General features: G+C 44.0%; 1 protein-coding gene across 3 annotated transcripts in view; it reads right to left on the reverse strand.

Annotated features, from left to right (window-relative positions):
- smoc1 (SPARC related modular calcium binding 1) overlaps window positions 1-26,894 on the reverse strand; it is a 214,958-nt gene that overhangs the window by 105,490 nt on the left and 82,574 nt on the right. For all 3 annotated transcript variants that reach the window (XM_067991284.1, XM_067991283.1, XM_067991285.1), the window contains exon 8: window positions 3,799-3,988. In XM_067991284.1, coding sequence (XP_067847385.1) covers window positions 3,799-3,988 — 190 coding nt within the window. The remainder of the gene's footprint in view (window positions 1-3,798; window positions 3,989-26,894) is intronic.

The following is a 26,894-nucleotide window of genomic DNA, read 5'->3' on the forward strand; positions in this document are numbered from 1 at the left end:
CCATGGGACATTGCATGATTCATCCTTTGTCGAGTTAAACAACGTGCATAAAAAAGCCAGTTTTCTATCCAAATATTGAACACATAGTTGCTTTGCTACTTTCTCCTTGCACCAGTCAGTACTCTGACTGTACAAAGTCATTCAGCATCAAGAACAGAGGACACTGGAACCGATTCATGAAAAGGAGCCACACACAGAGCTTCCATTAGTGGGAGGGTAGTCGAGGTTACAATGTGCTTAATCACAAGGCTGTCACAAAATACTTTGCAGCTTCATTTGGGAAGATTTAAGCCTGTCTGAATACACACCATGGGCGTAGATTTTGATTTTGTGCGGTTGTGTAATACGGGTGATTACCCGTCTTACACTGTCCCACAAAGTCAAAATTACCGGTATGTGTTTGCTTTGCATTTCAGGCACCGTATCATATTTTACTTCTAAAACTTGACCGAATATTCAAGTTTTGTTTTGGGGGAAGGGTAACAGTCCCCCTCTTCCCCCCGCCCCTCCAGTTGTCTGCTCTCCTCTCCTGAGCCATTGACACTTTCTGGGGTGAAGGTCCACAGGTTCTGGCAGCCCTGGTGCCCACTTTGATGCCCACCCTACAGTGCCAGCAGCACTGACTGTGGGACAGGCATCAAAGCCAAGCCCAATCCTGTCCTCACCCCATTTCCACACAAGCAGAAGGAGTGACCGGATAGCCTTCAGCAGTGAAAACCCTAGCTGATTACCCTCCTCCCCCTCCAGCCCGAGGGCACTGACTGGGGATCGAACCTGCCACCTTCCTGGGCTGTATGGGAGGAAAGGAATATTTTTCCCATTGTAGCACTTTATGTCAAGTTCAAGTAGTCCCAGATCAGGTAATGCACAGATTATAGCTTTCTCTGCTCTGTCCCAACAATCTGCCCTAACCTGAGAGCAGCTGCGTCTATTTTCCCCAAGTAAATATTTCTCTTTTGCCTCACCAGCGCTCTTCTTTGAACGACCTTGCTAATTTGGTGGCAATTGGGGTTGAATTACAGGCAGCTTGTGGTGTGGAATTGCACCCACTGGGGAATCACTTGAGTCCGTCCAAACTCATTTTACTTCAGACCCTTGTTGTCAGCAGAGAGAGGAGATTTTCAGTCCGGGACAAATTCAAACCTAGACCCCAGAGGTGAAGGGATAATGTTCTAACCCTGAGTGTCACCCAGTCTCTCTCTATTTATGCTGCTTCATATAAAAGACTTTTGTAATGCAACATCTTTCTCACTGCCCGTCCAGCCATTGGAGCTACCATTGGAATAGCATTTCAAGCTTTTCATGCTGAGATATGACAGTACTGAAGAATGAAGCAACTTCACTTTACGCGCAGTCTCAATACTGAGCTTTGTTGAGAGTGGGCGATGTTTAAAGTAGTAGAATCGAAACTTTGAGCTCCCCTGCGTAGTCATGACAATGCACCACAATCTATTTCAGCACTGTCAGTGTTTTTTGCTTTTAACATAACCACAAACTACTGTGGCTGACAGGGAAAACAATATTTTCATAATGGATTCAAAACGGACGATGGAACAGACAATCTGGAAGTGTCATGATTAATACGCTGCATCAGACTTTGGCTCAAATTAGAGCACAGTTTCTCACAAGGAAACATCCACTATTACTGAAAATTGCACACAAATATGAACTCGCATGCACACACACACACTCACTCGCACACACTCACACATTTTCAGCAGCATACACAGTGAGGATTCTCACAGTCAACCAGTAAAAGACCGACACTGAGAAACGTGGAAAATTAACACTAGATACGACTGCTGCAGACGGTGGTTTTGTTTTATTAATCTTTTGCCAGTCTGTAAAAATGCATTTTTTTAGAAAACTTACAGCAGATCTTCTATTCAGGCATTCCATAAGGCTTTTGCACTTGCAGGTTATTCCCACAATATGATTCTGTGGGAATACAGTGCTGGAAACACAGTTGGAATTGTGCTGAGTGTTAATGTTCCAACTAATAGTGGAAGTGTGAATCTGTAAATTATCTTGGATATTCTGATCTGCACATGAGCACCGTAGAGGGCTGTTCAATGGGCAATGCTGCCGCTCTTAGCTAACTTTAAAAGAGTTGAACACCACTTCCCTGTTAAGGGATACCTTATTCCCCACCCCTCCCCCACCAAACCCCAATCCCCAGCTGAGGCTCTGGAGATCTGCCATGTCAATGCTGAGAGAACACTGAGCTGCCATCAGCTTCATAGAATCAGCGCCCAGTCTGTATCCTCGATCCTGAGTGCCGATCCAAGCCTCAGTCCTGGCTGATATCCCCTCTGGGAAACAGACGCAGTTTCCCCAGCTTGTCCAAAGCCAAAATGTTTGTCTCGGTGGGTGGCAGACTTTCCCAAATGTTTGCTGTTATCAAAAAAAAAGCCTTTTTTTGTCTTTTTTTCCTTGTCAGTTTTCTCCCCCCATATCTCCTGAAGCAGTTGCCCCAGGTAACTGGTAACTTCCCCAGATGCCAGGCATTCTACCGTATTTCAACCCAGTGGTCATTCTTAATGTGTGAGCCGTAATACTGAGTGTCATCAGGCTATTCAACTGCAGAGAACATCACAACTGAGCCCAATCTTAACCTTACCAAACATCCACTCACAGATGCTGACACACACTCACAAATGCGCGTGTACACACACACACACACACTTTTTCAGCTTGGGAACTCTGTCTGATTATTTTTCCCCCTTTGCCTAACCTAGGGGCACTGAAGCATTCTGTAGCATCCGTACCCTTGCCCCAGCTGAGATTAGCATAGATCGAACCGAGGGCCGTCCTGGCCTGCATGGCTCAGTTGCTCACTGCCTACCTTCGCCTAGTCATCAAGGAGGCTCATTTGGATGGTATAGAAAGCAAAGGATGGCTGTGGGTAAGTGTAAAGTTGTAATCTGATGGGTGATGATTAAGTCATAAACCGCAACGGTGAAGCTCAGATCACCATCGCTTAAAAGCACAGATTGAGTTGCAGGCTTTTAATTACTCCACGTTATCCATTGTTTTTCTAACATTCTGTGACATTGATGAAGGGACCTGGTTCGGTTTTAGATCTTTTAAAACAATACCAACTCTGCCGGCAGTCACAAAGGGCTAAGGCACCCCACAACACTGGCACATGATAGCACCTGCCCTCGAGTATTAAGTTACTGCGAGTTCCTCAAGTAATAATCCACAGTCTGTTTCCAGGAAATAATAATCCTGTCCTTGTATAATGTGTATGATTTTACTGGCAGTTTTTTGGCGGGGGAAATCGCACAACTGGGAATCTGAGTGCCAACATAGCCACTGGAGACACAACCTCCTTCAGTATAAAAGGGAAAGAAAGTGCCCAGTCAATGGCATTGCAATGCCAAAGTCACCCATCCCCTCCTAATACAATACACAGAGTCAAAACAAAACATTCTACAGCCACCTCACGTGATGTGGTGTAGATTGGATATGGATTGCTTTTAAAATAAAGGAACCGTGCATGCTGCAACCTTTAACTAGTGTTCGCAGTTTGGGCTGTAATTTATCCTTCATGAGGTCAAAGGTCTTATTTTTAGAAATGACTGCAATCCAAAACATTTTGGCCACTCGAGAGAACCAGACGCAAAAAATACAACAATCTCCAAGGGACCGACAAGAAACTGAAGCAGCCTAACGGGGCTTATTCCAGTTCGTGGTTTTATGGATCGGTTAATTTTCGTTCCCCTCGAATTCCTCTACCTTGGCCGTGTTACTTTTCACCCTTCCCTTTGATCTCCAGAATCATGCTGCACTCACCGGGTGGAGGTTCCAGGAATCGGGCGGCCAATGTCCACCAAGACGCACCAGCAGTACCCAGTCGACTGGTGGCACTGTACCGGCTTGTAGAGACCTGCCGCTGCACACTCTGGAATGAAAATGCCATCTCGGGGGTACTGTCGGGTTTCCTCCAGAGCCGTTTGCCTCTCTTGGTCGCAGGAGGGTTTTTCTATTTAGAAGAAGAAGAGAGAGAGCAAATTGCTCGTAAATTTGCTTTTTTTAAAGTTTACGTCCCAGCTGCCAGGTTTAATCCTATTTTCGTGCTTTTAGCCAAATAGCTTTCATGTCAGAATAATTTAATTTTTACTCCTTCCAAAGGTTACAACATTTTGCTGGCGTATACACGGGCTTTGGGTCCGAAAGAAATGGGTCCATTGTTCTTCATATTTATAAAGTGACATGGTTCAGGAGGCTGCTGTAATGTGCATATCAGTCCAACAGCAGAAATGAATGACAGAAACATGAGCTCGCCCTTTCCAGCTGTACAGGGCAATTAGCTCGAACTGATGTCAATCTCAACACATTTTTATATAAATATGGGAATTTGTTTTTGTTTCTTTGCCTGAAGTTCTATTAGAAAATGCCACTGCGACACTAATTAGAAACAGTTTAAAGGGGCTTCCCAGAAACATTTTTTGTTTTTCATAAGAAGTTTACACTCTTTCTCTGGCTTGATACACACTATATTGGAAATTACTCAGTACTTGTAGGTCCATACAGAAACAACCACGACAACTTGCATTTATACAGCGCCTTCAATGTAGTAAAACGTCCCAAGGCGCTTCACAGGAGCGTTAACAGACAAAATTTGACACCAAGCCACATAAGGAGATAGTAGGACAAAAGAGGTGGGTTTTAAGGAGCGTCTTAAAGGAAGAGAGAGAGAGAGATGGTGAGGGAATTCCAGAGCTTAGGGCCTTCATAGCTGAAGGCACGGCCGCCAATGGTGGGGCAAAATAAATCATACAGAAAGGGTCATATTTAACTTATCCTGCCCTATTAGTATGGGTTGGGGCATTCAGTGGGAATTGTTCCAACTCAGAGGTCTGGGATTGTAGGGTAAGGGTGGGGGAAGGGGCGGGGGAGTAGAATTGTTGCACTGAGTGAGTTCGCAGCACGTTCAGGTAAGGGTTGAGCAGGATCCTGACCTTCCAGCTTCAGCCCTAGGGTTTGTTCAGCTATTGCAGCTTGGATAGGCTGAGAGGGTAGCTCGCAGGAAGAGTCCCATATCCCCTAGTATATTCCAGCTCTATCGATAGCCCAGGCATTGCCTGCTCTAACTGGGATTTTAAGTTGTTCTAATCAATAATTGTTTTTTATCAGTGGCAGAACTGGGTGATACAACTGGCAAATGCTAAACCTATCCTTTCACCTCTGGGGACCAGGGTTTGAATCCAACACTAACTGGTGACTGGCATGTTTAAAACACCTTCCTTTCACACACTTCGCAGGGCAGAAGTGGAGATAGATAGCGTCAGAAAATTTGAGACCGCTGGGTAAGCATTTAAGGTAGTGGGCAATTGAAGGGTATTAGTTTTTCGGTTCTGTCAGATGGACTAGAGACATTTCCAGTCCTCTGCTTTCCTATGTTCCTGATGTACATATTGACGAAGCCATGTGGGGAAAGCTGTATGCAATCCATACTGTGAGGGAGCATTTAGAAGCAAAGAAGATAAACCATTCAATTCCCTATCATTGTTCAAAATGAAAATTCATGGGGGTGGAGATAGACCTTAATTATCAATCTATCCAATTCAAAGTCACGTATCTGTGCGACGCCATGCTGTAGAGTTGTAGAAACCCTTCAACCAGTCGGCTGTAGAACCAGAAACCATTGTCCCCGCAACCAATCACCTGATCACAATGCCCTGCCCCTGCCCACTAGTGGACCAGCTGTTTTTGGCAGCAGCTCAGACTTCTGGATTGGAGCCTCGTTTCAAACCAGCGTATCCCCTGATCAGCATTGAACAACGCCACGGGAGATCTGCTAGCATTTACTATATTTACATATCCTGTTACATTTTGGACACTACTGTAAATGAAAGTGTGTTGAAAATTCATCATAGCATGTAAGAGAATGGGGGGGAAAATGTTGATTCCCACAATACTGATAGTTGACACATGCATATGCAATACAGCAGGAGCGATGATTTATAATGTTCTATAAGGTTCCGCGAGCTGTGGCTAAACTTACACTGTTTACAGCTCTCTACTGAAAACAGAGCCCACATAAAGCACTCCTTTTCACAAATAAAGTGCCCTTTTAAAAAAAATATTGGAGGGCTTCCAAAGAAAGTGTTGTAAACAGGAAGGGAATCTACTTAATTACCAATTTCTGATTAATTATGCATTTTTAATTTGACAGACAGAAGGAGAACAACTTTGGGGCCTTATTTATGTTGTGTTATTAGAACAAAAGGAGTCAGGATTGGTCCATAAATCCAGACTCCCTTTGTACTTTTAACAACTGGGATGGCATCTTTCTGAATCGATAGTTCGGGCAACAGGGAGGAGTAGGCTCATCCAGGTAGTCCTGATCAAAGGCAGACTGAATCCTTACTAGTTCTACCCAGCATGTTCTCCCTCACCGCCTTTCATATCCTCAAGACATCCCAAAGCACTTCATAGCCAATGAGTTACTTTTAAAGTGTGGTCGCTCTTGTTTTGTAGGCAAATGCGGATTCCAATTTGTGCCCAACAAGGTCCCACAGCAAATGAGGCAAATGATCGGTTAATTGGTTTCTGGTAGTCTTGGTTGAGGATAAATGTTGGCCAGGATACGTGGAGAAGTCCCCTGCTTTCTCCGAATAGTGCCATTGGATCTTTTCTGTCCACCTGAGCAGAAGATGAGGGTTAGTAGGATGGAAAGGAGGTTGCTGAGATTAACCCTCAGTAGCACGCTGATTGTGATAGAATCATAAACTCTTACAGCACAGATGGAGGCCATTCGGCCCTTCGCGCCTTTAAAAGAGCTGTCCAGTTTAGTCCCCACCCCAATTTTTTTCTCATAACCTTGCAAGTTAGTCCTCTTCAAGTACACGTCCAATTGTCTTTTGAAAGTTCCTATGGAATCTGCTTCCACCACCCTTTCAGGTAGGGCATTGCAAATGTTAACAAGCCTCTGTGTGAAAAAAATTCTCCCATTTCCTCTAGTTCTTTTACCAATTATTTTAAATCTATAACCTCTGGTTACCGACCCACTTGCCAGAGGAAACAGTTTCTCCCCATTTGCTCTATCAAAACCCCTCATTATTTTGAATACCTCTATCAGGTCTCCCATTAATCTTCTTTGCCCTAAGGAGAACAATCCCAGCTTCTCCAATCTCTGCACATAACTGAAGTCCTTCATCCCTGGTATCATCCTGGTAAACCTCTTCTGTACTCTCTCCAAGGCCTTGACATCCTTCCTAAAGTGTGGTACCCAGAATTGTATACGGTACTCTAGCTGAGGCCTGACCATTTGTAAAGGTTTAACATGAGTTCCTTGTTTTTATATTCAATGCCCCTATTTACAAAGCCAAGTATCCCATATGCTGTCTTAACCACTTTATCAACTTGCCCTGCCACCTTCAAAGATTTGTGAATTTGCACCCCCAGTTCCCTCTGCTCTTACACCCCCCCCTCAAAATAGTACCATTTAGATTGTACTGACTCTCCATGTTGTTCCTCCCAAAGTGCATCTCTTCACACTTCTCCACATTAAATTTCATCTGCCATGTGTCTGCCCATTTCACCAGTCTGTCTGTCCTCCTGAAGTCTGCTACTATCCTGCTCACTATTTTCTACGTTGCGAAGTTTTATATCATCCGCAAACTTTGAAATTGTACTTTCTGTACCCAAGTCCAGGTCATTTATGAATAACAAGAAAAGCAGTGGTCCTAATAACGACCCCTGGGGACCCCACTACATACTTCTCTCCAGTCAGAAAAACGTCCATTCACCACTACTCTCTGTCTCCTATCCCTTGGCCAATTACGCACCCAAATTACCACCGTCCCTTTAATACCATGTGCTTCTATTTTCTAAATATGTCTGTTATGTGGTACTTTATAAAATACCTTTTGAAAGTCCATATACACATTTACTGCACTACCTTCATCAACCCTCTCTGTTACTTCATCAAAGAACTCAATCAGGTTAGTCTGACATGATTTGCCTTTAACAAATCCGTGCTGGCTATCCCTTATTAACCCATGCTTCTCCAAGTGAGAATTAATTTTGTCCTTGACAATGGTCTCTAGTAGTTTTCCCGCCACTGACGTTAGACTGATTGGCCTGTAGTTACCAGGTTTATCCCTCTCCCCTTTTTTGAACAGGGGTGTAACATTTGCAATCCTCCAGTCCTCTGGCACCACTCCCATATCCAAAGATGATTGAAAGATTGTGGTCAGAGCTTCTGCTATTTCTACCCTTGCTTCCCTCAGCAACTGAGGATGCATCCCATCTGGACTGGGTGACTTGTTAACTTTGAGTGATGCCAACCTATTTAGCACCTCCTTTCTATCTACTTTTATCCTCTCCAATATCTCTACTCCCCCCTCCTCTACTCTGACATTAACTTCATCCTCTTCTTTTGTGAAGACAGATGCAAAGTCCTCACTCAGTATCTCAGTCATGCCCTCTGACTCCACAAGATGATTTCCTTTTTTGTCCCTAATCGGCCCCACCATTTCTTTAACTATCCTTTTACTTTTTATGTTAATAGAAGATTTTTGGGTTTCTTTTTATATAACCTGCTAATCTTTTCTCATATTCTCTCTTTGCCCTTATATCCTTTTTCAATTCCCCCTCCACTCTCTGTATTCTGCCTCATTTTCTACTGTATTCTGTACCTGACATTTGTCATAAACCTCATTCCCCGGAACTAGATCCAGCACTGCTTCCTTCCTCGTTGGGCTAGAAACATACTGATTAAGAAAGTTCTCCTGTACACATTTTAGGAATTCTTCACCCTCCGAGCCCTTCACACTGTTTTCCCCCAGTCTATATTAGGGTAATTGAAGTCCCCTACTATTACTGCTCTATTACTTTTACATTTCTCTGAAATTTGTCTGCAGGTTTGCTGCTCTATCTCCTCACTATTTGTGGGTCTGTAGTAAACAGCCAGCAATGTAACAGCTCCTTTTCTGTTCCTTAACTCTAACCAAAAACATTCAGTCTTTGAACCCTCTAGTATATCGTTCCTCTGTAGAACTGTAATCAATACTGATACCCCCACCCCACCACCCCCCCCCCCTAACTCCTGTCTTTTTTCCTTCCCTATCCCTCCTGAATACATTGTAGCCAAGAGAGGCACAGAGAGTAGTCATGGACTTATTCAAGCCTGGAACAGTGGCAGGACAATAGGAATACACAGGTGTCATTATTGTTTGGGGTAGGGATTGAGGGGAAACAAGGTGATTGAGAGGGGAGAAATGAAAGGTGGCATGGCCAGATGACAGGACAGAGAGGAGAGAAGAGCCAGAGAAAGGCTGAGAGATATTAAAAATAAAGGGAGATAGAAATAATGGGCTCTGGTCCAGAGCAGCAGCCAAAATATGAACACGAATGGACATAAAAGGAATTGGGGTTACATAGGCATGGCTGAGATTAGGAGACATGTCACAGTAAACAGAGGACGTGGAGATGTCCAAAGCACAGCTGCCCACATCCTGCCCTAGAGAAGGTCCCACTTACCCATCACCCTGTCCTTGAGGAACTACACTGGCTCCCTGTCCCCCAGCTCATCCAATTGAAAATCCTTATACTTGTCTTCAAAATCCCTACTCCAGCCATACATCCCCTCCTTAGTTTCATTTGGTCCTCCAGTTCTAGCCTCCTGTGTAATAAATTGGATAACCAAGTTGTGAAGGATAGAATACTAGAGCCTAGTCTTCAGTTACTTCCAAGCCTTTATTCTCAGAGATCCCCATTACACACACTCAATCCCCCCCTAGATAAGCTCCCTCCTATAAATAGATACAAGAGAGTCCCCAATTGATATCCACCACCTGAATACAATTAACACTTAATGATATAAATGACATGGATACAATTAACATCCTGTACATTGCCTGCTCCTGCACCCCACCATGAGTGGCAGAGCTCTCCGTCACCTCGGCCGTAATCATTTGATCTCCCTCCCTAACTCTTCCACCTCACAACTTCTCAAAACCCATTTTTTCAACCTAGTCTTCAGTTATCTTTACTAACTTCTCTCCCATGGTTCTGCATCCATTTCTCTTATTATTCTTCTGCAATGTGCTTTGGGATGTCTTGTATATAAATGCAAGTTATTATTGTTGTGATAAAAGAATGTTATTATCTGGTGGCACTATCCCAACTTCCCTTGAACTCTTAATGCAGTCCATTACTTCTTAAATATGGGAGAGAAGGGGATGGTACTAGCTTACAGTGGTGTATGAAGCAGCTGGAAAGAGAACTCTGATCCATGCTGGGAGAACAAGAGGGGACACTGTATTCTTGAGATCTGAGAAAGCAGTGGAAGTGTTAAACCCTCATTCCATAGTGTTACTTCATGGTTATAGAGAGGCATTAGCAACATAGGAACAGGAGTAGGCCATTCAGCCCCTCGAGCTTGTTCTGCCATTCAATCAGATCATGGCTGATCTGTATCTCAAGTCCATCTACCTGCCTTTGATCCACATCCTTTGATACCCTTATCTAACAAAAAATTTAATCAATCTCAGCATCCACAGCCAGATATGAAGAGGAGCACCAAAGACAGAGTAAGGGAGGGGGCGCTCAAGCTCAGTGGATGAGGGAGGGAGGGAAAACTGGTGGCAGAACACCAGATAGGGAAGGGCGGACACAATAGGGAAGACTTCCTCCGTGCACTAGCTGTGGTGAAATCTTAAGCCTTTTTATAAAGAACAGGTTTATTACTTTGCCCATCTAACACACCAAAGGAATCTATCCTTCCCCCCACCACCACCTCCCCTACCCCCCATAGAATGAATGGGTGACAGAAAAGTAAGTTCATTACCTATCTATTATTTTCTCAAATTAACTGCAGACACTAAATAGCATTGTAAATAGGAGTTTGGACCTTGGAGTAGGATCTAATTAATTGGAGGAAAATATTTGGAGTCGCCTAAGGCTACATGCTCAACAAAGTTAATATTGAGCCTTGGGTAGATAGCTTCGTTGCAAAACCCAGTCTCACGAAATGATAATTCATGAGTTATCATTTCACGAGAATGGGTTTTGCAATAAAACTACCTACTTTAACAGGCTTGCTGGTATCGTTAGATCACACTACAGCAATGGACGAAGAAGGGCAGAGGAGAATATCTCAAACCTTTCTCCTTGAAATATTATTAATATTTTATTTTTACATTGCTTTTTTCACCAAATGATAACGTATGAACACTGTAAATAATTTTTCTAAACCTTCTGATTTGCTGTAAGTTATTACCGTTGCAAAAGTTTCATGGGTTATTTGAAATTAATGGCCCGTATCTGTGCAAAATCAATCCTTCGCCTAGCATCTTTTCTTCATTAAAAAAAAATTGCAGGCTAAAGCAGATCATGAGCAATAATGTTCTGTGATCTTAGTAATAAATTTTAACTGATATTTATAGAAGCTAACTATTTTTATGGCACAATTCCACACACATTTTATGTGCTTCAGTCAAGAATACCCTGCAACCTAACTTATCGGGGAAGACAATTACAGTTTAAATTTGATTGCAGGAACAACTTGCATTTAAATGGCACCTTTGATATAGAACACGTCTTACGATGCTTCACAGGGGTATAATCAGGAAAAAAAAATGACGCCAAGCCAAAGGAGGAGATACTAGGAGGGGTGACCAAAAGCTTGGTCAAAGAGATGCTTTTTAAGGAGGGTCACAGGAGGAGAAGGAGGTAGAGAGTTGGTCAGGTTTAGAGATGGAATTCCAAAATGTGGGGTCTAGGCAGCTGAAGGCACGGCCGCCAATGATCAGGCGAAGGGAGTGGGAGATGGACAAGAGGCCAGAGTCAGAGGAATGGAGAGTTCCGGAAGTGGAGGGTTGTAGGGCTGGAGGAGGTTGCAGAGATAGGGTGGGGGAGAACATGAAGGGATTTAAACACAAGGATGAAAATTTTAAATTTGAGATGTTGGGGGACCGGGAGCCAATTTAGTCCAGGGAGGACAGGGGTGATGGGTGAGCGGGTCTCGGATACTGACCTGGAAAGCATTGGACAAGCCAAGCCTGGAGATGACAGTGGCATGGATGAGGGATTCAGCAGCTGAAGGGCTAACATAGGACCAGAGGTGGGCAAAGTTATGGAGGTGGAAGTATGCGGTCTTTGTGGTGGAGAGGATATGGAGTTGGAAGCTCAATGCTGGGTCGAATAGGATGCTGAGGTTGCACAGTCTGGTTCAGCCTGAGACAGTGGCCAGGGTAGGTATGGAATTGGTGACAAGGTAGAGAGTCTGACATGGCTTTGAGAAAATCAAAGCTAGTCCAAGACTGGATGTGAGACAAGCAGAGATGGTGGAGGGGCAAGATGATTCCAATGCAATATGATTCTATTTCTGTGTTTAAATTTTTAGTGCTTGCACAATTTTTCTACAGTTATGCTTTCCTTGTTCATTCAGGGAGGGCAGGGCTGTTATAACCATGGACTTCTCCACATTCCAGATCAGCACAGATCTACATCTACCAACTGGACGTGTGCTTGCGCAGCAGGTCAGGAATTCCACCCCTTCTTCCATAATTATTTATCCCCTCAACCCCCCCTTTTCTTCTAGCACAAATGGAACATTCTGCTGCCATGCGACATACTAACTAATGGTCTACTAAATGCACCCAAAATTCACCAATGCAAATGAGCTAAGTTCTGCTGTTCAGTACTCAACCGTTATTCTTGTTTTTACTTGAGGATTTAACAACTGGTTCTTTGCATCCCTTTCGAACTCTTTCATAGTACTCAGCCTTGGAATTTAAAGCCAACCCACTACAGCACAGACACTGGATACTCCAATGGCAGACCTGAGTTCACGATCAGTCCCAACTGGCATTTACACTTGAGAAAACTGGCATTGGAAACGGGTCTTTTCAATGCCACCCAAAATCAACTCCTGGCAGGCTGGCCAAAGAGTGGCATTGAATACTTAATCCCTCATTGATTGAAAGATAGTGGGCAGATTTTTTCAGGGGAGGACAAAAGCATTATCATGAAAGTGGTAACAAAGGTAATTGGTTGGTGACCGGATCAACATAGTAACTATGCAATTCTGGGACATGGGTTCAACAAAGACTAGTTAATACTATGAAAGCTCTCTCTCTCTCTCTCTCCACCCCCCCCCCCACCCCTCTCTCCCTCCTGTTAGGGTCCTAAGTCAGACAATTTCAAATCACTTCCAGGTGTGCGTGACCACAATTTGGCAAAAAATCCGTTTTAAGCAAGCTCACAGTGTAACTCAGGTCATAAATTTGGCTGGTTTGGAATGTTTACAATATCACAACGGCTGTTCTACTGGAGCTTTTGTCACGGCAGAAAGGGCACAGCTTAACTCTGCATCCAACATTTCAGCCAATGCAGTTGCAGAGGGCCCCATGCTAGTTGCTTCAGAGACACACATACAAAACACTCACACACCGTGGCAACTGAAATGAAGTAGATAAAGCCATAAATAGCTCAAAAGCATTTTAGATTTTATAAATAGGGGCACAAAGTATGTTGGTCGAGGGGTAAATATTTTACATGACACCGGGTAAAACTCCCCTGCTCTACTTCAAAATAGTGCCATGGGATCTTTTACGTCCATCTGAGAGGGCAGACGGGGACTCGGTTTAACTTCTCACCCGAAAGACAGCGCCTCCGACATTGCAGCACTCCCTCAGTACTGCACTGGAGTGTCAGCCTAGGCTTTGTGCTCAATTCTCTGGAGTGGGACTTGAACCCACAACCTTATGACTCAGAGGTGAGAGTGCGACCACTGAGTAAGGAAGTAATAATAAATTTGTAGAAGATAATGGTTAGGCCACTGTTAAAGCACAGTATACAGTTTGGGGCTCCCATTATGGAAAGAGATAGACAGCGTACAGCATAGATTCACCAGCACGTTGCTAAGGATGGGAAGCTAAAGTTATAATGAGGGATCTGGAAGTACTAGAACAATTTCCACTGAGAAGGTCGAAAGGACGTTTAATAGAAGCAAAATACTGCAGATACTGGAAATCTGAAGTAAATACAGAAAATGCTGGAAATACTCAGCAAGTCAGGCAGCATCTGTGGAGAAAGAAACAGAGTTAACATTTCAGGTCGAAGACCTTTCAAGAACATAAGAACTAGGAGCAGGAGTAGGCCATATGGCCCCTCGAGCTTGTTCCGCCATTCAATCAGATCATGGCTGATCTTCGACCTCAACTCCACTTTCCCGCCTAATCCCCATATCCCTTGATTCCCCTACATTGATTCCAAAAATCTAACCGTCTCAGCCTTGAATATATTCAATGACTCAGCATCCACAGCCCTCTGGGGTAGAGAATTCCAAAGATTCACAACCCTCTGCGTGAAGAAATTCCTCCTCATCTCAGTCTTGAATGGCCGGTCTCGTATCCTGCAACTATGCCCCCTAGTTCTAGGCTCTCTAGCCAGGGGAAACAATCTCTCAGCATTTACCCTGTCAAGCCCCCTCACAATCTTATATGTTTCAATTAGATCACCTCTCATTCTTCTAAACTCCAGAGTATAGGCCTATTCTACTCAACCTCTCTTCACAGGACAACCCTCTCATCCCAGGAATTAATCTAGTGAACCTTCATTGCATCGCCTCTAAGGCAAGTATATCCTTCCTTAGATAAGGAGACCAAAACTGTACGCAGTACTCCAGGTGAGGTCTCACTAAAGCCCTGTACAACTGTAGCAAGACTTCCCTACTCTTGTACTCCAACCCCTTTGCAATAAAGGCCAATATGCCATTTGCTTTCCTAATTGCCTACTGTACCTGCATACTAACATTTTGTGTTTCTTGTACCAGACACCCAAGTCTTTCTGAACACCAACATTTACTAGTTTTTCACCATTTAAAAAATGTTCTGTTTCTCTATTCTTCCTACCAAAGTGAATAATCTCACATTTCCCCACATTATACTCCATCTGCCACCTTCTTGCCCCACTCATTTAACCTGTCAATATCCCTTTGCAGACTCTTTGTGTCCTCCTCACAGCTTACTTTCCCACCTAGCTCTGTATCGTCAGCAAACTTGGATACATTACACATGGTCTCTTCATCTAAGTCATTAATATAGATTGTAAAAAGCTGAGGCCCAAACACGGATCTTTGTGGCACCCTACTAGTGTCAGCATGCCAACCTGAGAATCCCTACTCTCTGCTTTCTGTCCTTTAACCCCCTTATCCATGCTAATATATGAGCCCTTACCTTGTGTAACAACCTTTTATATAGCACCTTGTCAAATGCCTTTTGAAAATCCAAATATACCACATCCGCTGGTTCCCCTTTATCGACCCTGCTAGTTACATCCTCAAAAAATCTAATACATTTGTCAAACACGATGTCCCTTTCATAAAACCATGTTGACTCTGCCTAATCATATTATGATTTTCTAAGTAGTCTGTTACCAGTTCCTTCATAATGGATTCCAGCATTTTCCTGACAACTGATGTCAGGCTAATTGGCCTGTAGTTCCCTGTTTTCTCTCTCCCTCCTTTCTTGAATAGCAGTGTTACATTTGCTACCTTCCAATCCACTGGGACCGTTCCAGAATCTAGAGAATTTTGGAGATTATAACCAATGTATCCACTAACTCTGCAGCCACCTCTTTTAGAACCCTAGGATGTAGGCCATCAGGTCCAGGGGATTTGTCGGCTTTTAGTCCCATTAGTTTGTCCAGTACTTTTTCTCTAGTGATATTAATTGTTTTAAGTTCCTCACTCTCATTTACCCCTTGGGTCCCCACTATTTTTGGTATGCTTTTTGCGTCTTCTACTGTGAAGACAGATACAAAATATTTGTTTAACATATCTGCCATTTCCTGATTTCCCATTATAATTTCTCCTGTCTCAGCCTCTAAGGGACCAACGTTTACTTTTGCTTCTCTCTTCCTTTTTACATACGTGTAGAAGATCTTACAATCCGTTTCTATATTTCTTGCTAGTTTACTTTCATATTTTATTTTCTCCCTTTTTATCAACTTTTTGGTTGTCCTTTGTTGGTTTCTAAACCTCTCCCAATCCCCAGGCTTATTACTCTTCTTGGCAACATTACAGGCCTCTTCTTTCAATCTAATACTCTCCTTAACTCCATGGGTGGATCACTTTTCCCGTGGAGTTTTTATTTCTTATATATTTGTTGAGAATATTGAAATATTTCTTTAAATGTTTGCCATTGCTTTTCAACTGTCAATTTAATTTCCCAATCTACCTTTGACAACTTGCCCCTCAAAGCTACGTAATTGGCTTTATTTAATTTTAAGATTCTAGTTTCTGACTTAAGCACGTTAGTTTCAAACGTTGTTACTTTTGTCAGAACTTTTAATAGAGGTTTTTTAAAATAAAATTGGACAGATTTTGATAATGAATAGAGAAAGACTATTTCCTCTGCTTGGGAAGTCACTGACAAGGGGTCATCCATTTAAAATTGTCATTAAGAGAGCGATTAGGAGAATTTATTTTTTTACTCAAGAGACTTGGAACACGGAATATTTTGCCACAGGGAGTGGTTGAGAGAGAGCCCATTGCATCTTTTAAGGAAAAATTGAATAATTATTGGAAACAAGGGAAGATACAGGGTTTTGGGTGGCAGTCCGGGTGACACAATTGACCTTCATGCCTCTGAACTAGCGATGGGAAGGGGAAACAAATCAGCCAGTTCTCATGCCTGATCATTATCCAGTGACTCCTGCTGGAAAGTGTACATCTGTAGACGCTGGATGAGGACAGGACTGGGCTCAGCTGTGATGCTGCCTGTGGTGCCCATGGGATTGTACTCTGGTGTTACATCTTCAGGAGAGGGAAGATGGGGAAGAACATTAGAATAAGTTACAAAAAAAGATAGTCTCATTTTAAAACTAAAGGAAGACTATTATTTGTAGTACGTGAATGTGGATCAAATCAGCGGGATTACACCTGTATAAACGGTGCTCATGTCATATCATTCAGTACTGATTAGGTCCTGTCTGTTAATCTGGAGTCTGTCAAATGTTCTGATAAATAATGGTTTGCACAGTTGGAAAGGTTTATATCCCTAATTCCCACTTCTTCATGCATTTAATCATAGTTTGTTCTCTTGTAAATGAATTGGAATGCCAAGCATTTATGCAGATTTACAGTTTATTCATATAAATATAGCAAATGGAGTTGATTCTGTTTAGGTGGCCATTAAGACATTTTAACCTTAGGCAATGAAGCAGCATTGTGTGATTAAGTCAAAGTTCCTACAGATATAAACCATAAAATGTTTACAAGGTTCCAGTTGCAGACCCCACTTTAGGGCTCAAGCACATAACCTAGGCTGACACTCCAAGGAAATACTGAGGGATTGCTGGAGGTGCTGTTCTCCAGATAAGATGTTAAACTGAGACAAGGGGGTAGAAAATGGTATACATTTGAGCATAAAATGGCCACAAAGCATACCAATTTAGCAATGAGACAGCCTGCTGACCATTGGTCCCACTGCTAAATTCATGGGGCCCATTTTTTTAGGCATCCCAGGTTTAGGCCCCTTAAATATGTTAATGAAGGGCCTAATGTCTATTGAGGACCCCTTGGAGAAATTTGTTTCCGATGAGCAGGGCATCTTGCTCAGGATTCTTCAGCGGCCACCAATTAAAAGTATGGACTTTCTTTTTTAAAAAACCCTTCCTGTGGAGCCAGGACGAGCAGGAGTGCTTCCCCGACACCACAGACACCCTACCACCCCCACCATCATAGCCTGCTCCAAACCCTCTTCCAGAATTTATCTGAGGACTGGTGCAGGTGAGGCAGGTGGCCCTAAATTGGGTACTCCCGTTGGGTGAGCTGCTTGTGGCAGCACGACCAGCCCCGCAGCTCGCCCCGAGTGTACAGGTGAGGCCCAAGGACCAATTTCTATCGACCCTCGGGCCTCTTGCTTCCGACGCCCACTATTCACACATTGCCAAGTCTGGGCCCAAAGATGGGCCCAGTCAAATTTCTACCCCAATGACTGCCTGTTTTTGTTGGTTCTGGAGGTCATTAAAGATCCCATGCCACTATTTGAAACAGAGTACAAAGAAAAGAAAGACTTGCATTTATGTAGCGCCTTCGTGACCTCAGGACGTCCCAAAGTGCTTCACAGCCAATGAAGTACTTTTTGAAGTGTGGTCACTGTTGTAATGTAGGAAAGAGTAGGGAGTTCTCCCAATGTCCTGGCCAATATTCCTCCCTTAACTAACACCGCCAGAAACAGATTAACTGGTCATTCATCTCATCTTGCTGTTTGTGGGATGTCACTGTCATAGAATGGCTGTCACATTTACCTACTTAGCATCACCACACTTCAAAACTAATTCATTGAGTGGATCACATTGTGACATTTTGATGTGATATGGCATGATATAAATCATTCGACAGCACCTCCCAAACCCGTGACCTCTACCACCTAGGAGGACAAGGGCAGCAGGCACATGGGAACAACACCACCTGCATGTTCCCCTCCAAGTCACACACCATCCCAACTTGGAAATATATCGTCATTCCTTCATCATCGCTGGGTTAAAATCTGGAACTCCCTACCTAACAGCACTGTGGGAGAATCTTCACCACACGGACTGCAGTGGTTCAAGAAGGCGGCTCACCACCACCTTCTCAAGGGCAATTAGGGATGGGCAATAAATGCCGGCCTCGCCAGCGACGCCCACATCCCATGAACAAATAAAAAATAATTATAAATCACACACATCTCCCTCTTCAAAAACAAGTGTTGCTGAACTTACACCATATTATAGTTCTCTGATGGCTAATGACAACTTTTCTCAAGCCTTTTGTAGAGTTTGGTGTCAAAATTCATATCTCTACGAGAGTGGACGCTGTAACAAACTCTTTCTATAGAGGTGCTGGTACAGAACTGTCTCTGTGTGGATTTTCGTGTATTAGCATCTCATCAGCTCAGTCTGACATGAGGATCCGACACAGTTCACTGGGAGCAATTTCCTGTCGCAAAGTCACAACATCGTGAAGTGTATCAATGTGAGCCTGACTCCACAGTCAAGCCCTAAGCATGAATCAGTAACTATTGTGCCTCTTAGCATGGGAATATTAGCACCACTCCTTGCGAGTAATGGCTTCTTCTGGACTTCAAAACACCAACACTGTGCATCTATTACAAACACATACAATTTAGCAGTTACGCTGGTGCTCGAGATATATATAAAAAACCGGAGGAGCCAGGATGGTAGTCCATAATACAACCCCCAAAGACATTTTTAAATACTGCGATATCCATTAGCACATCAGCACCTTTACGCAAGCTTCCCCCCTCCCCACCCCCACACACAAAGTCAGAGTCCATTTATCCAGCGAGTAGATAAGCAATAGAGACCAGCAAGGTCCTATATTTGATCTCCAATCTAAGCCTGCTGATCTCAGTCAGTAAGGTGGTAGGGGCCCTACAATTAACCTCAGGTCCCTGGGTTAGGCAAGGAAAAAATAAACCAGCTGGTGTTCCTGGTCCTGATCACTACCCAGTGACATCCTCTGGAAGTGTGTAAATATGGTCGTTGACACAGGACAGATTGGAATTTAGATGTGATGCCCTCCCCTCTCTGACTGCCCACTCCCCCCCCACCCCACCAAACAATTAAAAAGCCAACCAGCAGTCGCTGTCACACATTAATGATGGCAACCTGGGTGAGGTACCAGGGGACAAATGTTGCCTGTAGGACTGTACTGTGGCAAGGAGTCCATGCCTTCAGGAGATAAAAGGGTGGGGAAATCGGTGAGGAAAAGAAAAGCTTTTTTTCATGAAAACCTGTTTTCTGGAAGGAGACCAAAGAATGTTATGGTCGCAAAGGTTACAATGAACTCCACTTCCTTCACCACCTGTGAGATTCCACAACAACAACTTGCATTTATATAGTGCCTTTAACATAGTAAAACGTCCCAAGGCATGTCACAGGAGCGATTAGCAAACAAAATTAGACACCGAGCCACATAAGGAGATATTAGGACAGGTGACCAAAAGCTTGGTCAAAGAGGTAGGTTTTAAGGAGTGTCTTAAAGGAGGAGAGAGAGGTAGAGAGGCGGAGAGGTTTAGGGAGGGAATTCCACTTATTTTATAAGACTTTATGGCTTGCATTTCAGAAATTCCTGTCCACCCAAGGCCTTTAAAACATACTGAGATGATGTAACCATTCTCTCCAGTAAAACTGTCTAAAAATATGCACGTTACAGATTAGAATTCTGTAAAATAAAGATTAAATGGCACCATCAGTGCCCTGGGAATTTCTGGGTCATGCTTTGAGTTTTTGTGCTAGTGAAGATGAGGGTTGTCAGTGCTGAAGAATGAGACCATTTTTGTACCCACTGTAAAAAAAAAAGTCCCAGCTAGGGTACAGCACAGACCAGGTACAGAATAAAGCACCCTCTTTACTGTACTCTGTAGTGTCAGCTGTGACTGTGACTCAAGTCTGTGTCAGTGGTAGCAGTCTCACCTCTGAGTCAGAAGGTTGTGGGTTCAAGTCCCACTCCAGAGACTTGAGCATATAATCCAGGCTGACACTTCAGTGCAGTACTGAGGGAGTGCTACACTGACAGAGGTGTTGCTTTTCAGATGAAACATTAAACCGAGGCCATGTCTGCTCTCTCAGGTAGACATAAAGGATCCTATGGCACTATTTCAAAGAAGAGCAGGGGAGTTCTGCCTGGTGTCCTGGTCAACCTTTACCCCCCACCAACAGAGATTGTTACACAAGATTAGGGCTCATAGGATTGGGGATAATTTATTAGCATGGATTGGTTGACTGACAGAAAACAGAGCGTAGGAATAAACAGGTCATTTTCAGGTTGGCAGATTGTAACTAGTGGGGTGCTGCAAGGATCAGTGCTTGGGCCTCAGCTGTTTACAATCTATATTAATGACTTAGATGAGGGGACCGAGTGTAATGTATCCAAGTTTGCTGATGATACAAAGCTTGGTGGGAAAGTAAGTTGTGAGGAGGAAGCAAAGAGGCTACAAAGGATATAGACAGGTTAAGTGATTGGGCAAAAAGGTGGCAGATGGAGTATAATGTGGGGAAATGTGAAATTATCCACTTCGGTAGAAAGAATAGAAAAGCAGATTTTTTTTAAAAAGGTGAGAGACTAAGAAATGTTGGTGGTCAGAGGGATTTGGGTATATGAATCACAAAAAGTTAACATGCAGATACAGCAAACAATTAGAAAAGCAAATGGCATGTTGGCCTTTATTGCAAGAGGGTTGGAGTATAAGGTTAAGGAGGTCGTGCTGCAATTATATCGGGCTTTGGTGAGACCACACCTGGAGTATTGTGAACAGTTTTGGTCTCCTTACCTAAGGAAGGATACACTTACCTTAGAGGGGATTCAACAAAGGTTCACTACATTGATTCCTGGGGATGAGAGTGTTGTCCTATGAGGAGAGATTGAGTAGAATGGGCCTATATTCTCTGGAGGTTAGATGAATGAGAGGTGATCTCATTGAAAGGTATAAAATTCTTAGTGGGCACGACAGAGTAGATACTGTGAGGCTGTTTTCCTTGGCTGGAGAGTCTAGAACTAGGGGTCATAGTCTCAGGATAAGGGGTCGGCCATTTAGGACCGAGATGAGGAAAAATGTCTTCATTCAGAGGGTTGTGAATCTTTGGAATACTCTATCCCAGAGGGCTGTGGATGCTTAGTCGCTGAGTATATTCAAAACTGAGATCGATAGATTTTTGGACACGAAGGGAATCAAGGGATATAGGGATAGAGCGGAATAGTGGAGTTGTGGCTGAAGATGAGCCATGATCCGATTGAATGGCGGAGCAGGCTCGAGGGGCCGTGTGGCCCACTCCTGCTCCTATTTCTTATGTTCTTATATAACATCATCTAAAACAGATAACCTAGTTATCATCACATTGCTGTGCACAACCATTACCAACAAGCCAGGGGATCAACCCTGGTTCAATGAGGAGTGTATAAAAGCATGCCAGGAGCAGCACCAGGCGTACCTAAAAATGAGGTGCCAACCTGGTGAAGGTACAACTCAGGATTACATGCATGCTAAACAGCGGAAGCAACATGCTATAGACAGAGATAAGTGATTCCACAACCAACGGATCAGATCAAAGCTCTGCAGTCCTGCCACATCGAGTCATGAATGGTGGTGGACAATTAAAAAACTAACGGGAGGAGGAGGCTCTGCAAACATCCCCATATGCAATGATGGCGGAGTCCAGCACGTGAGTGCAAAAGACAAGGCTGAAGCGTTTTCAACCATCTTCAGCCAGAAGTGCCGAGTGGATGATCCATCTCGGCCGCCTCCCGATATCCCCACCATCACAGAAGCCAGTCTTCAGCCAGTTCGATTCACTCCACTCACCTGACGAAAGAGGAAGCCTCCGAAAGCTTGTGATTTTCAAATAAAACTGTTGGACTATAACCTGGTGTTGTAAGATTCCTTACATTTGTCCACGTGATATCAAGAAACGGCTGAGTGCACTGGATACTGCAAAGGCTATGGGCCCCGACAACATCCCGGCTGTAGTGCTGAAGACTTGTGCTCCAGAACTAGCTGCGCCTCTAGCCAAACTGTTCCAGTACAGCTGCAACACTGGCATCTACCCGACAATGTGGAAATTTGCCCAGGTATGTCCTGTCCACAAAAAGCAGGACAATTCCAATCAGGCCAATTACTGTCCCATCAGTCTACTCTCAATCATCAGCAAAGTGATGGAAGGTGTCGTCGACAGTGCTATCAAGCAGCACTTATTCACCAATAACCTGCTCACCGATGCTCAATTTGGGTTCCGCCAGGACCACTCGGCTCCAGACCGCATTAGAGCCTTGGTCCAAACATGGACAAAAGAGCTGAATTCCAGAGGTGAGGTGAGAGTGACTGCCCTTGACATCAAGGCAGCATTTGACCGAGTGTGGCACCAAGGAACCCTTGTAAATTTGAAGTCAATGGGAATCAGGGGGAATACTCTCCAGTGGTTGGAGTCTTACATAGCACAAAGGAAGATGGTAGTGGTTGTTGGAGGCTAATCATCTCAGCCCCAGGGCATTGCTGCAGGAGTTCCTCAGGGCAACCATCTTCCCAATCATCTTCAGCTGCTTCATCAATGACCTTCCCTCCATCATAAGGTCAGAAATGGGGATGTGCGCTGATGATTGCACAGTGTTCAGTTCCATTCGCAACCCCTCATATAATGAAGCAGTCCGAGCCCGCATGCAGCAAGACCTGGACAACATCCAGGCTTGGGCTGATAAGTGGCAAGTAACATTCGCGCCAGACAAGTGCCAGGCAATGATCATCTGCAACAAGAGAGAGTCTAACCACCTCCCTTGACATTCAACGGCATTACCATCGCCGAATCATCCACCATCAACATCCTGGGGGTCACCATTGACCAGAAACTTAACTGGACCAGCCATATAAATACTGTGGCTACAAGAGCAGGTCAGAGGCTGGGTATTCTGCGGCGAGTGACTCACCTCCTGACTCCCCAAAGCCTTTCCACCATCTACAATGCACAAGTCAGGAGTGTGATGGAATACTCTCCACTTGCCTGGATGAGTGCAGCTCCAACAACACTCAAGAAGCTCGACACCATCCAGGATAAAGCAGCCCGCTTGATTGGCACCCCATCCACCACCCTAAACATTCACTCCCTTCACCACCGGCGCACAGTGGCTGCAGTGTGTACCATCCACAGGATGCACTGCAGCAACTCGCCAAGGCTTCTTTGACAGCACCTCCCAAACCCACGACCTCTACCACCTAGAAGGGCAAAAGCAGCCTGTACATGGGAACAACACCACCTGCATGTTCCCCTCCAAGTCACACACCATCCCGACTTGGAAATATATCGCCGTTCCTTCATCATTGCTCGGTCAAAATCCTGGAACTCCCTTCCTAACAGCACTGTGGGAGAACCTTCACCACACGGACTGCAGCGGTTCAAGAGGGCGGCTCACCACCACCTTCTCAAGGGCAATTAGGGATGGGCAATAAATGCCGGCCTCGCCAGCGATGCCCACATCCCATGAACGAATTAAAAAAAAATTGGCTGCTGTGTTTCCTACATTACAACAGTGACTGCATTTCAAAAGTATTTCATTGGCTGTAAAGCACTTTGGGACATCCTGAGGTCGTGAAAGGCGGTATATAAATGCAAGGCTTTATTTCTTTCTTGCTTGCTTTCTTTCTTTTTACTGCCCCAATAGTGTGCCAACCTCAAGAGCAAGTTCTACTCCACCAATGCAAATCCTTCCATTTCCCAAACCGCCCTCACGGTCTCTTTGCGTCAGATTGCAAACTCAGTGTCAATTTGACCTAACTCTGGGCAGCTTTGTGCTGTTCCTGTTAGGAAATGAGCAACTTAGTTTGCTTTGGATTCTTGTGCCAGCAGAGGGGAGCCTGGGCTGGTTTGGAAGCAAGGCTCAGAGGTAAATGACCAGCCTACCAAGCCAGAGTGCCACCCAGCCCTGACAACACGGAACACTCTCAAGAATAATCTGCTTCCCAATCACAAAGCAACACTTCTTAATATTATTTGTACCAAAATCATCTAAAGATACAGTCTATTTGACATAAACAATATTGCATCCATGTCCTGCTGTCAACTGTGGTAATTGACTGAGGTTTTATTGTTCATGACAAGATTCCAGAGAATATTAATGTAATGATTAATAATTACTTCAAAGCAAGCCTACGCAGAACACCTGGATTCCAAAAACCATAAATACAACGAACAAGACTTTCTGCAGAGTTCTAATTTCACAATAGATGCTTTTGTACTTGCCTCTTTCTCTGCCCTAGTCTCAGGAGCAGCCTTCCTCCCACACTTCGATTTGTGGTCAGGTCTCTTTCTGGCAATTGGGCTGCACTGTGCAATAAGGCGAACTCCCGAAATGTGACACCAGTTCCCCGCTGAATGATGAGAGACACTTAATCCAATGGTAGATTCACACATCCACATTTTCATGGGTTTATGGTCCCAATTCCTCTGCAGGTTGGCTGCTTTATACTTACAAGTGCATCTGATGGACGGCGAACTGAACGTCCACTCTCCTTTAACATAAAGATGCCTAATAGCTTATAAAGGTCTGTAATGGGCCGATGAATATAACAATAACGACTAAGCCACAGGTCCTTCCACTGACCAGCCTAATCGCTCTGCTACAGTGCAAGAGAAAATTGTATCGTGCAGAAAGCATTTATTTTATTTTGGTCTTCTGTACTTTTCTGTAAAATTTTATAGCACCTCTAAACATCTCTTAAAATCAGCTGGAAGCATTTCACACGATGAATTGCAGTGGTTCGTTACGTAGGCAGCCATTTTGTGCATAGAAAGCTCCCATAAATGACGATGGCCACTGAATCTGTTTTTGGCAGGATTGATTGGGGGAGGAATGTTGTTGATCAGAACACTGGGAGAACTCCTGCTCCTGTTCAATTAGTATAATACGATCTGAACCACCAGACCAAGCAGCCTAGGCCTCTGCTTAGCATCTCATCCAAAGGACGGATCAACATACTCCAGTTTTTACACCATTCCTGTAGGGAAGTAATTGGCATCCACTTAGCATTCCCGTCTGATTGGTAACTTGCCGTGTGGGGAAACACAGACAGGCCTGTGCACCATCACTCTATGCTACAGGGCACTCCAGCATCAAGGCACTGTGCCATTACACTGCAGAAATGGAATGGTTTAATTGGATTGCATTAGCCTCAGTCATATTTCTAGCTGCACATTAAAGTATTACATAGAATTTACAACTCAGAAACAGGCCATTCAGCCCGACAGGTCAATGCCGGTGTTTATGCTCCACATGGACCTCCTCTCTCCCTGCTTCATCCAAGCCTATCAGCATATCCTTCTATCCTTTTTCCTTCCTGTGCTTATCTAGCTTCCCTTTAAATGCATCTATGCTATTTGCCTCAACTTGTCCTTGTGGTAGCAAGTTCCACATTACTTGAATTCCTTATTAGATTTATTAATGACTATCTTATATTTATGACCCTTAGTTTTGGACTCCCCTCACAAGTGGAAACATCTTCTCTACGTCTGCCCTGCACTTAATTTTAAAGACCTCTATTTGGTCACCCCCTCAGCCTTCTCTTTTCTAAAGAAAAGAACCCTAGTCTTTCCTGATATTTATAACCTCTCAGTTCTGGTATCATCCTTGTAAATCTTTTTTTGTATTTTCTCCAGTGCCTCTATATCCTTTTAATAATACGCAAGCCAAAACTGTGCACAGTAGTCCAAGTGTGATCTAACCAAGGCTCGTGCAGTGAATCTGCTCTGGCCTCCTTAAAGTCTAATTATAAACTAATTACACCAATGTAGACGGGAAATACCTCTCTGGTGCTTTTTAACTTGTTTGCTTTTACAGGCCGCCATTGAGTGCAGAGTCAGAACAAATGGAAGGATTAGGCTCAGCAATTTGTAGCAAGTCAACGGCTGCTTTTACTTCAAGCATCTTGTCCAGATAATCCCATTGAGTAAAACCAAGAAAATTATTTTGACTGAGAAGCTATTCCCCTCCCTCACCCCCTTTACCAATCTGGAATGAAAAGATCCAGGTTCTGTCACTTCAAAATCCAATTCTCACACTTCTAAGTCATTGGACCAACCATTGTAGTTCACTTAGGAATTCTTGATCAGAGAACTTGCATTTCTCCAGACAGTTGAATGGATAAATGCACTGCCCTGTGTGGAAAGTCCCGGGTTCAGTGCCCAGTCTCTTCTGAGCTAGCTGGTAGCAGCAGGGGCAGTAGTACAGTTGCCCTAAGCTAGCAGGGAGGGGAATTAAAAAAAAACAAAACAACTAGGGTTTCTGCTCCTTATTGACGGATAGTAACTCTGTTAGAAATTCGGCCATGCAGCACCCAAATTTCGGGCGCTAAACGGCCTCCTAAGCCTCCAATATGGTGGGC

Source organism: Heptranchias perlo, chromosome 10, assembly GCF_035084215.1.
Source record: "Heptranchias perlo isolate sHepPer1 chromosome 10, sHepPer1.hap1, whole genome shotgun sequence".
In the NCBI taxonomy this organism is placed as follows: Eukaryota; Metazoa; Chordata; class Chondrichthyes; order Hexanchiformes; family Hexanchidae; genus Heptranchias; species Heptranchias perlo.